This window comes from Ascidiella aspersa, chromosome 2 (genome assembly GCF_963924565.1).
Source record: "Ascidiella aspersa chromosome 2, kaAscAspe10.2, whole genome shotgun sequence".
Taxonomy (NCBI): domain Eukaryota; kingdom Metazoa; phylum Chordata; class Ascidiacea; order Phlebobranchia; family Ascidiidae; genus Ascidiella; species Ascidiella aspersa.
In genome coordinates, this window is record NC_139448.1 from 36,976,735 (window position 1) to 36,995,216 (window position 18,482).

General features: G+C 36.3%; 2 protein-coding genes across 3 annotated transcripts; both read left to right on the forward strand.

The window, feature by feature from the left end:
- Positions 1-884: 884 nt before the first annotated feature.
- On the forward strand, positions 885-13,893 carry LOC146165570 (kelch-like protein 21). The gene is made up of 6 exons (XM_083380970.1): positions 885-1,190; positions 1,256-1,379; positions 1,436-1,589; positions 13,287-13,504; positions 13,583-13,723; positions 13,816-13,893. Exons 1-6 carry the CDS (start codon positions 1,132-1,134, stop codon positions 13,891-13,893), a joined length of 774 nt encoding a protein of 257 aa, XP_083237096.1. The 5' UTR covers positions 885-1,131.
- Positions 13,894-14,846: 953 nt separating this feature from the next.
- LOC146165571 (uncharacterized) lies at positions 14,847-17,016 on the forward strand. Of its 2 annotated transcripts, none has more exons than XM_083383214.1 (3): positions 14,847-14,956; positions 16,044-16,176; positions 16,824-17,016. In XM_083383214.1, the coding sequence occupies exons 1-3, from the start codon at positions 14,887-14,889 to the stop codon at positions 16,951-16,953; spliced, it is 333 nt and encodes a 110-aa protein (XP_083239340.1). In that variant the 5' UTR covers positions 14,847-14,886; the 3' UTR covers positions 16,954-17,016. The 2 variants fall into 2 exon arrangements, with proteins under 2 accessions (XP_083239340.1, XP_083239341.1); XM_083383215.1 differs by having other exon boundaries at positions 16,047-16,176.
- The last annotated feature ends 1,466 nt before the right edge of the window (positions 17,017-18,482 follow it).

Below are 18,482 nucleotides of genomic sequence, written 5' to 3' on the forward strand. Positions count from 1 at the left end.
ACAACGGCGTTTTTTTAACTAACTTAGATTATTTTAAAAGGTTGTCTAACTGTGACTTTCGCCTCGATTTAAAGTCTCCATTTTTAATGATAGTTAGCTCAAAATTATTCTGTATAAGCATATTCTGATACTAAGTGATTAGTGTTTAATTGATACTTTACCCTCAACCGCAGCTTGTATTTTAGCTGAGTTGGCACGCAGCTCGGCGCAGATGTTGAGCTAATCGTGGCAGAATAGCACCAGCGTAAACATCTTTGTTTAGTATTGCAGGTGGCGAAAGGTGTGCTTGTAGTTAAGTGCAGCCCCTTGCATGGAACTTAGGAAACTTATCTGCTGATAGTGGAATTATGAATGTGCAATGTTACAATATCAAGGCAACGAATGGTCGATTGCACATCGGGTTTCCGCGGTTGGCACCGGCAGGAATGTTGCAACGCGCGTGTTTGCTTAACGTCAAAAAGTCTACATTCGTTGGACTTTCATTGGTTGAACAGCTTCCGATTAGTGTTTTCCTTTTTATGGCGTCATTACCACCACTATTTTATGACGTCATTATTCATAATGGGGAAATTTCCCTAATTTAAAAAATCGGGATCACTTCCGGTTTTCTTGATACGGCCCTGTTTGTTAAAAACTAAGAGTTTTACATAACTTACAAAATCTCGTCCTATTATTTTACCGGCGAAATAAATATATTTATGCAGCATTTAAAAAAGATTGCCATCACAATAGAAAGTTCTATATTTTATTAATATCAAAAAAAAAACTAAATTAAGAAAGATGCCACTGATATGGGGGATAAGGTTTTAATTCAAAGATAACCAATATTCATATTCATAACCGATCGTCAATAAAATCATGTTTTGAAGCAAAATGAACTTTCTCCCAGCTTGATTTTGTTAGGGGCATTTGTTAATAGATTTCAAACTTGAATTTATGCATAAGTGTAAATGTGCTAGATTTAAATGGTGATTATGGAAAGTATGTTAGCGACCTCACGAAAAAAATGTAGCATTACAACTTGAGTGCGTTGTAGCATTACAACTTGAGTGCGTTGTAGCATTACAACTTGAGTGGGTTGTCGTAATTTATAATAATGATGAGCTTCTTTATGGTTGAAATTGTAGTTTAATGATGGAACAAAACTTTGATTCTGGTCATTTCAGTGACTTAATGAAAAAGCTTAACAAGTAAGAAGCTTTATAACTGTAATATTGCAAAAAATAATGAAAAATAAGAAAGTTTTCCTCTACAGACAAAGGCTAAATGGCGACGAAACTTGTGACATTCTATTGAAATGTGATGGAAAGGATTTTCACGCGCACAAAAATATTCTTGCAAATTTATCAGAATACTTTAACAGGCTATTCTTCTCTGAGGTAAGTTGCCAAATAAACTTTTTTGGGTATCTTTTTTAAAATATTTTCAAAATTAGATGCAAGAAAAGTATCCAGATGTGATTGAAATTTCTGCGGTAAACTCTGAAACATTTGAACAAATATTAAATTTCGCCTACACTGGAAAAATCACAATAAATCGTGAAAATGTGGATGATGTACTGAATGCAGCAAATTATTTTTTGTTGAAAGGTTAGCTCATAAAAGTGGTAAACATGTCAATTAAAAGTGTTTTAATGAAAACTTAATTAGTTTTAGATTGGACTATATTTTGAAAATATTGAACAAAGCATGGAATATTTGCATTTTAAAAGATGCATACACATAGGTGAACAACAACTGTGATATAGCTCTTCTGAAGTGGTTGTTTGATCAACGATAACGGCTTACATATTATAGTACATAATAAATCTTCAACAGACTAACTGAGTCAGTTGATTAAAGCATATTTATGCAAGCCAGGCTATTCAATTCAATTTTTATTATTAGCACATAACGTTGATACAACAACAAAAGCAATAAGATTTTAATATGCCAGAAGGCACTGATACAATTTGTAACTATACGGAAATGCAAAACCTTATAGCGCTTCGCGCGAGTCTGACATTTTTTCCCCAGTACGTCTAACCCTACTTTGGAAAACAAACTTAGCCAAAGAGCGTCCTGCATCTCATCGCACCATCGAAAATGAAAACTACATCTCTCTAAGGTAGCTTTTGTATTTAAAGTAACAGCTCTGGAACCTTGAACTTTAACAAAATACACTAAATGTGTGGTGTTCTTAAGGTTACTTTTGATGGCGTTATGTTAAGATATAACACTGTGACGTCACGTTTTGACGTAACTTTGAGGCGTTATGTCTGAAAAACATTTCATGTCCCTCATCCCCAAACAGAAATCTTCAATCCGCGCCTTGACGTCTGGCTATGGAAATTTCGTTATTTAACTCAATGGATCAGAATGTTAGGTGCGGTAAATCAAGACAAAAATTCCTAGCCATAACAACTTTTAAAACAAAGTGCAATGAGTGTACGGCTATAACGCGGCCAACATTCACATAAAAATGTAACATATAAAACAATAGCTTGCGACCCACCAAAAATGACTAATAGCATACATTTGGTGCGCTGCCAAGAGTTTGCCGACCACTACTTAAAGCGGTTGTCCTCAGCCGGGGTGCCGCGGTACTCTCGCGTGCCATTTTTAACGCTCAAGGGTGCGGAGAGATATTTCAAGTTCTCTAGGATTCCAATTTTTGCTCTATTGGTAAGCTTTTTAAATGTGCCAAAATAATTACAACGGTTTTACTAACCTTGTTGCACAGTTAATGTGCTGTTTTAATCTCGTTTATTGTAACGTTACAGTTAACCACTCAGCAAAAATACGAGCAAGGGTGCCCCGAACTATTTATAATTTCTGTAGGGTGCCGCAAGCCAAAAAAGGTTGTGAAACAGCCCGGAATTAAAGGTTTGAGGCCATGGATTTTTTTTACATGAGCTTTTATGCATTATATAAACAACTTCATTCGTGTTTAAAGTAGAGCATTTTTCGTTTAGACTGCGATAAAAATAATCACTTTACGTTGATCAGCAGTTGCAACAAGCAGCGTGCGTTTTAAAAATCTTGACGCTTGTTTGTCTTCAAACGTGCCTGTGTGACGTCATTGTTGAATGAACAATGGACAGACTGAATCACAAGAACAACAACAATCCTGCTTTTGAAATACATAGCCTATAATAATTGATCAGTTAAATGCGGTATTCTAATTGATGCAGATTTTTTTTTTATAGCAATATAATGCAAATATCAAGAAAACGAATGTTAATACGCCATTTGTTGTGAGTGATATTACGGTCGTCTTTGGAGTGGGGCATATTCAAAACATGCAAAAAACAGCAAAATGCGACGGCGTTGTGTAGTTCGCCACAGGAAGTTAGTCGATTGGATTTATTTATTTTAAAGGTTTGTTATTTCGGGTTACTTTGTCGTTCGGAATTTTTAAGCTGTCCAATGAGCTTGTGTGCCGGGGTTACTGATTGGATAAAAGCTAGTGCTGTGAACAAGTTATTCCGAAACTAATTTATAAGATGGCTCATTTATTTTAGTTATTTATAACATGGCTCATTTGCAACAATTAGTAAGTCACGTTTCAGTCCTAAATCATTGCACGTCAATAGCAAAGACAATAAGTAATCGGCATCAAAAATTTATATTAAACAGTTTAAATAGATAAATTTACTATATTGCATATAACGCATTTATTTTGAAAATATTTGTAGTTAAAACACATAAAATTATAATGAAATTTGTATGAACAAAAAAACAAGTCAAGTCGTTTGTTCAAATTACATAGGTCAAGCATTTTCTTCCCAAACCTAAGTGCACTTTAACTTAAGTGTAAATGACTTACAAGTCAAATGCCAAAATAATCTCGCTACTGCTGTATATACGTCACTTGTTTTCTCACAGTAATTTAAAGCTAAAAAACGCATTTTTTGCCTTGACTCAAGGGAATGTATTGAGATTTCCAGAGCACGACTCGACCAAGAACAGCACGCTGTCGGGATTGCTTAACTGCGAATGGTTGAGCAAAATACAAGATCCCGCAACCGCCCCTGTTTGTTTATTGTTAAACTTTATTAGGCAGTGAGCTGGTTTGAAAACGAAGTGTTACTTAAATAAAATACAAATTTTTCTACATTTATCGTCTTCTGCGGGTTGCTCCGTAAAATAATGAGCCAAAAGACCAACTTGCGTCATCAAAAGGAAAAAGAACAACGTGAAAATGACAAAACGTGCAGAAACTTGAGTCATTTCGACAAATATTGTATAAACCTATTTTTTTGGTAAGACAGGTTTGGCGTAATTTCAACAAGATTCAACATGCGTGGTAAAATGTCGCGAAGTACTTTGAACAGCAAAATATATCGCAAAGGTGCATGTTGCGAAGGTCTTACGTTTTGCCAACGCATCTACTGCTTCTAATGTAGCCTAAGGTTGTTATAGCGGTTAGAAACCGATTATTTTCAAACAGCACAGTCTACAGTGTGAGAACAGGTCAAATTTGCATTTACTGAAGGTTGGCGAGCTGTTGATTTTGATGGACTAAAAAGTGAAGCATTTATTGTCGATATTGCGTGCAAGTTAGACCGTTCATTGGCTTTATTGTGTTACTACGCCTTATATTCCAAAAACTATATGGTTAATGTTTAGTAATATAAACATTTAAGTTTTAATTTATTAAGTTATCTAACAAAATGAAATTGGCACACCTGTATAATAATAAGCATGTAATGGTCAGATAGTTAACACTAAAACATGTTTTATTTCTTTTTAGCAAAGCAAACGGTTTGAATTGTAGATTAAATGTAAATGAAAAACTTGGATGTTTTATTAATCTAGAAAGGCAGATAAATATCTCGCTTGAGAAATAAGTTTAATATATAAACATATGCGATAGAGGAGCCTTCACTTAGAAGATAAAGCATTAGACAGAACAACAAACAAATATGAAGAAATCAAACGTGTTTTATATATTTAACTTGACTTGGATCCTATTGAATAACATTTGCGTATTTTGAACAGTTCCTTGAATAATATTGCGTATTTTGAACAGTTCCAATACACTTTGCTTGCATAGTTCAATTGCAAAAGTTCAAGTTTGGTATTTTACAAATGACTTAACTGGGACTTGAGTCATTTTAAAGCGACTTGTTTACAACACTGTGGCGTATTTAATGAACTTTTAATTCGATATTTGTACGTTGATTTTAGTCACGCCAACTTAGCGTTAACTTTTCCTTCTTGAATGGCGTTAGAGTTGGTTTGCCTCTCCAAGGCCCGTGGATTGGTGGTAGGGGGAATATGCACGTTTGGATTCCTTCTGCTCTTGGATGTGAATTTGGATGAGGAAAGAATTTCGGTGGAATCATTTGGTTCTCACATGCGGGGCTTCACCGACGCAGCCGTCACGCAAACGTCAACTTCTCCGACAAATGTGTCAAGTGCAATTCTGGCACGAAATTTGTCGTTTTCGGCTAAAAATGCGTCATTTTTAGCTAACAAGATCGAAGATGTTTGTTCTGCGTGGTCCAAAGAAAAACTTCAATGCCGTAAAGTCATTCGCCCTCTGATATATCTTGATCCAGACAGGTTTCTGTACCCTGGCTTGCTTTATGGTCCTAACAACCAGATCCACGGATTTTGGCAGTCGGTCTATTTAGCGATTCGGTTAAACAGGTGAATGATCATTCGTAGTTTTCAGGTTGTTGAGCAAAAAATCCGTTATCATGTTTTGATTACACGATTTTTTATAACAATTATTTTGGAGCTTTATAATTAATTAATGTCAAAGCCAAAGACGTCGAGTAAAACGATATTATCTTGATGCAGATGCATTAAAATGAGCTTGTATCATCATCAGTTTAATGTGACTGAAATATTTCCACGCCTCACTTATAAAAGATTTAACGCAGTTCTTTATCAAGATCAGAGGTTCTCAACCAGTGGGCCATGACTCATTAGTGGGCCATCAGAACATTTGAGGTGGGCCACAGACCAATTTAAAAAAGCTAGATTTAGTTTCATTTGTGTCACTATATTTAATTTTACTGGAATAATGGCTTGGGGAGGAAATAAAAAGGAATGTAAATTTATTGTTCAGCCGCAAGTATCTCACTAATGCACGGTTGAATAAATAATCTGTTTTGAAATATGTTCTGCTGTATTTTGTTCTAAATATATTTTACATTTTTTTCTTATATAAAATTTTATTGGGCCACAGAATATTTTTGCAGCGTAAATGGGCCACGAAAGAAAAAAGGTTGAGAACCACTGATCAAGATGGTGTCGATTTACTTGGCCTTTTTGGCACCAAAACTACATTACAGATCCGCAGTGTTCTAAACAAGTCATTTTGAAATAACTTAATTCCCAGTCAAGTCATTTGAAAAATAGTTTAAGTCCAAGTCAAGTCTTTTGCGAAAATAACAAGTCAAGTCCCAGTCAAAGTCATCGCTTGCCCAAGTCAAGTCCCAGTCAAGTCATTATGAGAGCAAGTCAATTTCAAGTCATGTCATTGACATAAAAGTAAATTGTTAAACTATTGAAATTGGTAAAATTGTCCGATCATAAGCAACAATTAAACTAAAAAACTAACACAATATACAGCACTTAAAGTGTTTAATGTGCAAAACTTAAAATAAATTTTAATGAAAAACACTTAATTTAATCCCAAGTTATTTGAGATAATGACTTAAGTCCAAGTCAAGTCATTTGTCGAAAAGACTTAAGTCAAGTCAAGTCATTTTGGTCAAAAGACTTAAGTCATTACCCCACTGCAGATCCGTGCATGTAGTTTACCAAAAAAAAAGATTGTTTGCAAAATATCTTACCAATGTGCCAAGTTTGTTTTGCAAAACAACTTTTGATCCTGCCTTTTATTGAAGCTGCAAATTACTTAATCCAAAGGCGTGTTGCTACGCTTAGGTATTTGGAAATAGACTTAAGTTTAAGTCAGGACAATTGCAAATAAGCTAAACTAAAATATACAAAAAATAGTAAAAATAATAATTCAAGTCAAGGCCAACTTGTTTGCTAGAAGCTTTAGTCAAAGTAAGCTGTTTGAATTATAAATGATATCCATCAAATTTGTCTACTTTACGTCAAGTATTCCCAATAATGTTGTAATGAATCAAGTCAATGAATTAAGCGCTTTTGTCCTTGTTTCAACTGACTGGCTTGACTTGGTCAACTTACTTTAGTTGAAACGAATTAAAACGAACCGATTTTATTAATTTAGATCTTCAGTTGTACCACAAGGACTTGGACTATTTTACTAATGATTTGACTGGGACTTAATTCGTTTTAAAATGGGATGTTTACAACACTTCTTCCACCGATAAACACACAATGTCAAAAAAACAACGTTAGTGTCAAATCCTTGTAAGGCTTGGGAACTTTCAACATTATCATTGAGCCAGCAAACTTCAATGTAACTAGGATACTCTTTACTCCTATGTCACTTTTTCGTTTTCGCTTGCAAATAACTGGGACGTACAGGACTTTGGTACTTCCACGCTTCGCTTCACACAAAAGCAACGGACAGACTTGGGTTCCACCATACCAAAGAATCGACGTACAAACACTACGACAATTTATTTCAACGATCACCGTCGACAAATTCCGAAGAATTTGCAACGGAACTTTCGATGTTGCTTTTCAGGTTAGCGTTACGTTCTGTGTAAAGCATTAAAGCGTTTAAGGTCCGAAATTCAGAGCTCTGTAGTTAGAGCCGGAGTCGGACTCGAATTTATTTTTTTGGCGGACTCGGACCCGAGTTGTTTTAATAAATAGCGCAAATACCAGAATTTGGTTAAATTTAGTTTCTCGCGGAGCGACCCCGAGTATTTGGCAGTCCAAATTTCGCAAAGTATTGGTTGGAGGTTGTACCTGGGTACAGTAAGAATATCAAACACCCTTCATAAGTAGATAAGAATTTTAATTTTCGAAAAACGTTTGAGTTATTCTAAAACGTTTAAAATTATACATGCTTCTGAAGGGGCTTTGATATTCTAACTACGTCTTAACCCAATGAAACATGCCCACATATATGTGTGCGTTAACAACTGTGACCCATCTCCTCTAAAGCTGCTCTTTGACCCACGATTGTGGCTCACGTATCCTACACCAAAAGCCATTGTAGGCTCACCTAATCTGTCGATCAGTGATTCAAGCAGGCCAGAAAAATAACTAGCCTGCAGTGAGGTTCGAACTTACGACCTCCGGAAATTCTGAGACATTCGCTCAACTGACTGAGATATGCTGAGCTCCTAACCTAATTTTTTTACATATAGGCTATGAGGGTTGCCTTATACCAGTTGGGCGTGATTGAAGCTAGTGCTGGAATGAAGCTTCGACGAATACCGAAACACAAAGGCCGTGGGTTGGCAAGCATACGATTAAGATGGGGAGCACCACCATACTTGGCTCCAAGCATACCCACCTACCCTCTAGCAGAGTTCGCCTTCGGTTGGCTTCCCTGGGTAGAAGCAGATCAGGAATCGCTACGAGACGTCTACAACTCAACAAAGAAGTGCGCGGTTTTTGTGTCGCCCTATCGCAACATTAAACTTCCACGGGCCGAACACCTGCCTCCGCCCCCGACCGACTTCTCCTTTGACAATTCCACCGACTTGGAACTGTACACGACTGCTGTGAAGAACATAAGAGCTCCAAAGTGCGTAAGGGAAGCCGCAACTGATTTTGTCGCGAAAATTTTGGATGGCGACGATTTTCTCGCGATACACTGGCGCTTCAACAAGGACTGGGGCGGGCGGTGTCTGGGAAAAATTACCTCAAGATATATCCGGGACATTTGCGCTCACATTGACAATGTAATCGCTCTTGATGTGGCAAAAGGTGTGGCTGAAGAACTCACAAGAAACAACATTACGGACTGGAGTCGCGCTTATATTGCTGTCCCGCCTGATCTCAACCAATTCAAGGCGAGAATATACAAGGCGTTTTCACTTGTAAATCCTCGTTTCAAAGCACCAAGGCAAGAAATCGAGGATTTTTTGTCCAGTCGCTACAGCAAATGTTGGATGCAACACGGTTGGAACAACAGGCCGGATGTGACGTCAATGGTCGAACAGGAAATCGTCATTCGCAGCGCCTGGTTTTTCTACTCCAAGGTTTCCACCTGGTCGGCCAACATTCAGCCCGCTAGGCTGCGACAGAGCCCCCCTGGGAAAACGACCCGGAAGTTCGAGGCTTCCGCGTTCGACGTCACCAAAATTGCGATGTTGCGAAGGTTGGCAAAAGCTGGTAAAAAGATTGTGGCTTGATTTGTTGCTTTGTGGTTTTCTGGCGAGTTTGCATTCCGAGTAGGGATGTCCGAAATCTAATTTTTACAATCGCCCTTAACACACGACAAACTATATGTAAATGTCTCAATGTTATAAATTTATAATGGGTGGTTCGTATTTTTGTCTGAAGTTCCTGCGTGTATGCCTGTTGGTAATACAAATAACTTTTTGGTAATAAAAATATTTTTTTTTAAATTACAAAAAGTTGGCATCGGGTATCGGCTTCGACCCGATATTATCGGATCTACGAAGGTAAAATGTTGGACTGTGAGCTTTTCTGAGGAATGTAGTTCCATGCTCTGCAATCATTAAAGTTCCTAGTGTTGTAATGACTTACTTACTTACGTACACTTAAGTCACTGTTTCTAAATGACTTGACTTAATTTTCAGCCATTTGGGAAAAATGGCTTTACTTGACCTAATACTTTCGGGCAAATGACTTGGCTTAAAAACTTATTACTTTCATTAACTATCTAACAAAATTTATAATTTAAATAGAAATTCAACTCGCAAAGTATAATATGGTCATAGTATTTGTTCGCAAACTATCAGTAGTGTTTTTAAAGTCCCTGTTAAGACAAAACAATTACCACAATTATATCAACCACATTAACTATTAACAAGAATAGATTACATATAATTCACTGTGCTATATAAAACCACTTTGAAATTACCTTTTTTTTGTGCACATGTTTTTTAAAATGCCTGAAAGGTTTGAAATTTTTCTGTTTAGTTTTTTTTATATCATTGTAAGTTGAAGTTTGTATACATTGTGATGGTGCTGCAAAAATGCGAATCCTGTTGCAATTTATTGTTTTGCTTTGACGTATGTCGGAAACATATCGCACTATTTTTTTATGTTAGAAACGCAACGACATTGAATACTGCTTTAGGAAGATTCTACTGTTTTAGCAACTTACATGCTTTTAGCTTCATATATCAGGGGTGAAAGGAAAATAATTAAAGTTTTACCAAAACGCATGAACGTTTTTGTATAGATGACGTCACAAAGTTACGTCATAACATGTCGTCTAAAACATTTTACCTTATAGCTGTGGTTCTTAATCTTTTTAGCATACGGACGCAACAGTATGCAACTAAAACCCTTCTTAGCTTTCACATACAACTGGTCTTAAAGTTTAACACTTAAACGAGATGTAGCCTACATTTAAACAGTTGACCAAAACACTTAGCATTGTGACGTACAATAAGTCGAAAGTAGACCATTATCTCTCTATGGTACGTTGTAGAGCGCACGACTAATTACCGACTAAGAGCTTTTGTATTTACGGTGCAGTTTACCCTGTATCGACCTATGCCCCAGATTTATTGTCTACTCGCACCAAAGTGTAAAGTGCTTACTGGCTTGCATTTTCTCATGCGGTCCGCACAGGGTTTTGTGTGTTTAAGACCGCTTTTTTTTTAACTGGGTGTTCGCTTATCAGATAATACAATTATTAATCACCAGACGCATTGTGGCTGGCTAAAGAGTTATACGCACGCAACCTTCAAGTCAACTTAAAACTATAGAGTCAGGAGTTCAGCTATTAAACTCGTGCCCCACAACGTGACAATGCTGCAAATTGCGGAGCTGGCGAAGTTCTAAATTTGATGAATAAGCCTTCAACATCTTGAATTTTGCAATTGAGAAATAAAATTGTAATATATTTGGCGGACCGGCAGGAAAGTGGAGGCGGACCGGCGGTTGAAAACCACTGCCTTATAGAACATCTGTTTATTTTAAACAAAAAACTGTTCCAAAGTTAAACTTTGAAAAAAGAATTTCCCAAAATATAAAATGAAAACTCTAAATGACTACACTCGATAAAACGCACAAACCTTCTAATAACGTTGTACACTAAATTTAATGCGCGAAACCAAATGTTCCAAACACGACTGGAGTTATTTCACATCATTGCTGTCACTTCTACTAACGTTGTATACTCTTATGTTTATTCGTCGAATCAAAACATTCATAACATGATTTGATGGGTTATTTTCGGGCCAGGTGACTGGTTGCTATAAAGCGTGGAGTTTAATATTTTGTTGTTCGTTTAGTGAATCAATACGTCTGACAAGCAGACTTGGGCAACTAGATAATTCTAATTGTCTAATTCGAAGAATTGTAGGGCAAAATGCGGCTAATTCTAATTCTAATCTAATTTGCTTGACGCTCTAAATCTCGTAGTATTCTAATTCGGATTTTACCAAAAATGCTACTTTGTTATACGGCATTTTTAGTCTCTTAGTCAAAACAAGAGTTTGAATTCAAACTTGGAACGTTGCGTTAGAACGCAATTTTCACAGTCTGAAAATTATATGCTATGCTCAAATGCATCACAATTAGCACATATATATTTACCATTCGCATTCTTATCAAAATACTTGTCGATTTACTGAAATTCATTGTAAATAATGAAATGTAATTCTGGTTCAAATTCGTTTTTTCAAGAATTCGGTTATTCTAATCTAAGTTGAAAAAACTCAAAATGATCTAATTCTAATTCTAATCCAATTTTGAAAAACTGAAAATCCCCCATTTTAATTCTAATCTAATTTTTAAAAGTCCAAGTCTGCAGAAAGGGGCGGATGTACAGGGACACGTGGCAAACCCTCCCAAAACACTGGATTTTTTGCCTATTGTAACCAGGGCTGTGGAGCCACCGTAAAATAGCATTAGCTCCGGCTCCAGCTCCGGAGCCATCAGGCAATTATTAAATGGCTCCGGCTCCAGCTCCGGAGTCGTAAAACTCAATCCTTTGGCTCCGGCTCCAGCTCCGGAGCCATCAAACACACACCCAATGACTCCGGCTCCAGCTCCGGTGCCACCAGTCACTTATTCAATGGCAAGTTTTAAAAATTGCTTTTGGCTAATTAACGTTGGAGATGGAACAAAATATAATTTCTTAGCTTTAGCACCACAAATTGAAAAATGGCTCCAGCTCCACAAAAATAATAAAAATGGCTCGGGCTCCGGCTCCGGCTCCGGCTCCGGCTCCACAAAAATAATAACAATGGCTCCGGCTCCGGCTCTGGTGGCTCCAGAGAAAATGCTTAGCTCCGGGCTCCGGGCTCCAGCTCCGGCTCCGGCTCCCCAGCCCTGGATACAACCACCAGGTTTAAAAATTGGCGGGCCGCATACTGAAGTTGCATAACATTTTTTAAAGCTAGTTTATAAGACGTATATAATATAATGCATCATATAGAATCACCTGCGAAATGCTAAAAACGCACAGTTCGGCGATTTGGTCACGCATCAGTGGACAACGGTCACGTTTTTAGTGACGTCAAATTCGGCAATTTAGAGTACAATTGCATATTAAATGCTATACTATCCAACTTTTTAAATATTTACCTGCGCACTGCGCCCGCACACCAACCAAAAATTGCGCAGTGATTCAAGTATTCTATGAACGCTGTAAGTTTAATATAAATTCGCAATTTACAACTTTCGGTAGCCTGATGGTTTATTTTCAGCCGCGCAAGTTCAAGTCGAAATTTTATTTTCAGCCGCGTATTGTTTCAGCTGCAAAACATCTCCCCCGCGCAATATCCAAAATTTCCAATCTGGGTCAGTGGTGAGGTTCGAACTCACGACCTCCGGCCAAATTGGGACCATCGCTCTACAAACTGAGCTACATAGACTCAGAGGGAATTATGGTGAGAAACGACCATGGCATTTGGAACTGTCCCTTCAATATGGAGTTAACTGTACTAATAAGATGCAAGTAATAGTGCTACAGTTGTTTCTCGCCATGCTCCGGTCTGAACTTGTGGAACACAGTTGGAAGATTGACGGTCCCCAGTTTGAGCGAGGTCGTGAGTTTGAATCTCACCACTAACTAGTTGTTTTTCCTGAATGTGTTTAATTGATTGACTGATTCTGTCGAAGAATTACAGTGCTATATTGACTAAATGACATATTTTTTTAAATTATCAAGTGTCTAATCTAAACTGTTATTTAAATAAAAGTATACGCTTATAGTTTTATAATGACAATATTTTCTCTTTTCCTGGAAAGATTTACTCAATTTTTGTTGCACATTTCTTCTGGAAACATTGGATTACAACAACGCCGTGCAATATTGGAAAACCGGGAAACGATTATGCATAGAAACACTGGAAAAGTCTGTCCAACAATTTATTACCCAAAACTTTAAGTGTTTAAGTGATGTTCAGGGTGTTAATGCAATGGATAGGACAACATTCAAGGAATTTCTAGAAGCTAAATCAGAGGATGTAAATTGTTTTTTTAAAGTTAATTGTAATAAATGTTAATATACCAAACTAATTATCACTAATTTTTTTTAAATTCAGGATGAAAGAGCTTTTCAATTAATAGTGTCTTGGGTGAAACATGATTTAAAAGAAAGAAAACATTTATTTCCACAATTTCTTGATTTATTGGATTTTAGATTTCTTAGCCCTTCATTTTTTTGCTTTGAATTGGCTAGCGAGGTAATTTTACAAAAATTTGTGTTAAAAAAATTATTGAAGAAAATAATTATTTGACAAATCGTTCAAATTAATTTAACCCTTAACTTTTTAAGAGTCTGGTTCAGTCATTTCAGGAATGTCTACTGCGAATGGCAAAACACTTGAGTCATTTACATGGACCTCGTAAGTAGCCTAGATTACTTTTATGTTGCTATATAAACTATGGGTAAACTGTGGTGTAATGATCCTCAGTCAATGACTTTCCTTATCTTATGTACCAATAATTTATAGTTGCATTTAATTTAGTATATTTTAGTGATATCTAACAAATTAAACCTTTTTAAACAGGTGCAGAATACAGCATTTTGATTATGAATGAAAATTCAACAGTCCTAATAATGTTGGACCTACATGCGGCTATTCAAAACGAGATTGCAGTGGGTTCAAAAATAACATTTGTTATGCTTTCCCTGTTAACTTTCTGTCGTGCTGTAGATATTAAAGAAACCACGGAAACAAGCCAGCTTTGCCATTTACAAGAACTACTTGTATATGGTCGGTGGATTTATCAGGGATGCGAAAAGCAGGACAGGCTCTGTACGAAGAATGGACTTAAGATGCCCAAAGAAGGGTTGGGAGAAACAACCTACTTTAAATATTAAACGCCGTGAAGCCGGGGTAGCTGTTTTGAATGGTAAGCTTAGTTTGTTTATTTATGATTTGTTATTTTCTGGAGATTATATTGTTTTGTTAATTTTCACTTAGACACAATCTTTGTTTTCGGAGGATTTGTTGCAGATGTTGATACATATACTGTAAGTAATGTTCCAGAGAAAATTGAAATTGAACAAGAGGAAGAAAATTGGACTAAAATACCAAAAACTAAAAAATTGCCCATTGATCTCACAGTTTGCCAAGGTACCAATATATATTGATATAAATATATACTGTTAATATAATAAATTAACTCTGACCATGGTCTTAGTATAAACTATTGCATGGTTGTCAGGGGTGTATTAAAGATCTTCATTTAAGGGGGCTTGGGAATTTTAAAGATGATCTCACAAAACTGCAATTAATCTTAAATGCAAACCGCAAAATTTTTTTCTGCTGACTCTCATTACAGGTGTTTTGTACTCCTGACATGTGAAAAATATGACCCTGTTACTGAAACATCAACAGTAATGTATCAACTACCAAAAGGTTGTGTAAAGCTTGTGGCAATGGAGGATCAGTTGTACGCATTGTGTAAAAGTAAGACATTTGAGTGGTGACATTGAGATTTGTAGTTTTAACTAAGGATGTCCGATATTTGACATTTTATTCGGATGCTGATGTTCGATATTTTGGACAAAAATATCGTGCTCAGATTTGATACCAATATTTTGTTCAAACAAGAAAAAATATTGTCACGCTCATAACCAATTGCCTGAGTCATTTTTTACTAATTTTCAAAGTTTTTGATTCAGTCACTCCTTGTTAGCTTAAGTCATTTTTAGGTAATTTCCCACTTGCTTGTGCATAAAATGACTCAGGCCTTTTTTCTATGGATGGGGATGGCAACAAGGAGTGACTTGGCAAAAACTCTGAAAATCGGGTTACGAATTTGGTTATAAACGTGACAAAATTGAATTGATCTATTGAAATGAGTTTTTCCAGGTCTGTAGGCCAAACTTTGCTTTAAATTTAAGAAATGTAGTTACTTCCAGTTGTTTCTAATTGTTGACGAATTTACTTTAAATTGCTGTGTTAAGCCCCAAATCATCTCAAACTTATATTTTAATGTAATATAGATAGGAATCGGCACTGATACCACCCTAGTATTGGATAAGTATCTAAACTACCATATCTTATCCAATCCGCTATTATCAAACATCCCTAGCTGTAATCATATCTGTGTTGGTTATACTTTGGTAGTTTAACAATATTGTATGTGTGTGAAGTGTTGCAGTTGTAACGATCATGTATTTTCAATAGACTAACAGGCATTCTATTAGTTTTAGAATGGTCAGACCTTTGTCTTATAAAATTTTCTATGTAGACCTGTGCCAAGTAGATTGTTCTGTGAGTTGGCTGAACCAATTATATTAAGACAAATTATTATGGGATTTTATCAAACAAAAAGAACTCTGTTGTAGGTTATCACTGTAAACAGTTTTGGCAACTTAGCGCAAAATATTAAAGTGTCCCCCCAAAAAACAACCATGATAATTGTGTATGTTACAAGTCTGAGTTCCGTAAAGAGAAGACAGATAAATAAAAACTCCTTGGCACATCAAATTAGCATGTAAGTCTCAGGTCTGAAACCCAACGAACAAATCGCTAATACTTGCTTATTCAGTAGGCGAACAGCTTTCAATCTGGAAATATGACCCTGTATCTGGTGAATCAAAAGATGAGAGTGAGATCATAAATATTGGTGAGTTCCGTGATGCTTGTGCTGCTCACGGACAGATCGTCGTATCATATGAAAGGTATGTGTTAATATTTGGCATAAACAACCTTTTTGGACTACAAACGTGGTTTATGAAAATTAAGAAAATTTTGGACCACAGTGGCTGAGCCTATGTAGCTCATTTGGTACAGCGACGGTCCCGGTATGATCGGACGTCGTGAGTTCGAACCTCACCTCAGGCTAGTTATACAAACAGGTTGCAGCAGGCAACAGTGCTATGGTTGTTTCTTGACTTGCTCCCTTTGAAGCCCGTGTAGCTCCTCAGATAAAAGCGACGGTTCCGGTTTGGCCGGAGGTCGTGAGTTCGAACCTCACCACAGGCTAGTTTTACCGACAGAATGTGGCAAGCATTGCCGCATGGTTGTTTCTCGACTTAGGTAAAGCAACGATCCCAGTATGACCGAGGTCATGGGTTCGAACCTCACCGCAGGCTAGTTGTTTTTTCATCCTAGCCTTGCTTGCACTACAATCCTGACCAGGCTGACTGATTTCAATAAGCCTCCTTGAAGACGTACTGCAGTATGGGCTTTGACATTCTTACTACGTAATATAGTTTTAATTTTTATAAACGTTGCATAACAAACTTTACGTTATGCATAATTGTTTTACCAATGGTTTCCTGTTTCAATATTTGTGAGTTGACTGATGTTTAAAATATTTGTCCAGTTCTCAGGATTCGAGTGCGTGCATCTCTGCTTATAACTTTGAAGCAAAAGAGTGGAGACTTGTCATTTCAAGTCCAAATACTTCAGCCTACTGGAAACTCATTCCGTTTCATTCCAATCCATTTGAGTAAATTTATGAAGGGGGCCATTGTTCTATCTTGAAATAGTCTTATAACCATCACGTTTAAACCATTCCTTGCAGTATGCTGCATATCGTTGTCGTTATTTCCTCGTCCATTTTCAATTTTGCATAAAGTTTTTAATTATTTCGCTTTTTTTTTCAGATTAAAGCTTTTTGAATAAAAATGCTCTTTTTATTACCCTTTTCCTTTCGTTTTTTCGGGGGGATTTTCCTACCTCCTTTTTAAACCATTTCTTCTTCAGCTGACGATTATTTCTTCATTGTAATAAATATCACGAGCATACTTCGTTTCATTTTCCGCATTTGTTCAATAAAATGTTTCTTTCTAATCACTTCATTTGTGTTTTTGTTCTGATAACTTACCAATTACTGTTTAAAAAGTTTTACTACTTCATGCAGCCGAAAAGTGATATATATTATTAATTCATTAAACATATTCTAGCGATTTATACGACTTTGTCAAAAAAAGTCGCATTTACTTATTTGACATAGGATACTAATGATTCAAACGGGACTTGACTTACTATGATTTAAAACGCCTCATTTTGACCTAAACCTCAACGATCAAGCAACAGATAAAACGTGGCTAATATTCATTCGGGATTCGAGACGGGGATATAAGCATCACTATGTGCTCAAAAATATGCGCACACTTTATTCAGATATCTAACTTTTGTCGTGTTTTGACTGGTGTTCAATTGAAACCCACATCGCAGATCAATTGACTCATAAACTCTTGTAAGACATGTTACCCTAACTATTTATGAGTAATTCTTGGAAGATTTACTACCCTTGTTATAAAGGTCACTGATTGTGCAACTTTTCACCTCGCGGACACTTTTGCACCCTTGAAATGATATGGATCCACATCAGTTTAAAAAAAATAAACGTTGAAACTTTATACTCACGTTTACTAAACAAGTTCTCAAATGATATCATCAAAACTCAATAAAAAACGTGATTTGCCCAATACGATTTATCAGTCAATGAATTTAAATTATACCAAACTGAGCCATTAAAATTACCTAACGTATCTCCTCGTTCATCAAACCCAAATTTGAGAACTACTTTCTAGACTTTAACACGCTGATGTTACTGCCTACATTTCTGATATGCTTTTTTTATCAGATTACCAATTGCCGGAAATTATAAACGTAGCATAACGAGGTTTGCGATGTAGGTGTTTTAGTAGTTTGCTGAACTTAAGCAGTAAGGCATCTAAAAAATGACCTGAATGCCGTTTTTCAAGTAACAGAATGTCTGCACAATTTTACAAGTCAAAATTCGTTTATTTTGTGAGTAAATACAGATGCAAACCAATACAGTATACAGCACCCGATAACTTTTAATGCGATTTTTTTAAATATTTTACTTTACTTCGGTTTTTCATTATAAGGTTGGGCATGTTTATTTATTTATGTATTGCATGATCGTAACAAAAATAAAGTATTTGTAGAAGGCTACGTTTATTCAAAGGCGACCTTTCAAGAAGTTGGCTATAGTAGTATTGTATTCACG

Excerpts from the sequence above, each read along its gene's own strand:
- LOC146165570 (XM_083380970.1), top strand. The coding sequence starts at position 1,132 with ATGATGGAACAAAACTTTGATTCTGGTCATTTCAGTGACTTAATGAAA. Across the intron at positions 1,191-1,255 it reads TTAATGAAAAAGCTTAACAA|ACAAAGGCTAAATGGCGACG; the intron begins GTAAGAAGCTTT and ends TTTCCTCTACAG. Across the intron at positions 1,380-1,435 it reads ACAGGCTATTCTTCTCTGAG|ATGCAAGAAAAGTATCCAGA; the intron begins GTAAGTTGCCAA and ends TTTCAAAATTAG.
- LOC146165571 (XM_083383214.1), top strand. The coding sequence starts at position 14,887 with ATGTATCAACTACCAAAAGGTTGTGTAAAGCTTGTGGCAATGGAGGAT. Across the intron at positions 14,957-16,043 it reads GTTGTACGCATTGTGTAAAA|TAGGCGAACAGCTTTCAATC; the intron begins GTAAGACATTTG and ends TTGCTTATTCAG. Across the intron at positions 16,177-16,823 it reads ATCGTCGTATCATATGAAAG|TTCTCAGGATTCGAGTGCGT; the intron begins GTATGTGTTAAT and ends ATATTTGTCCAG.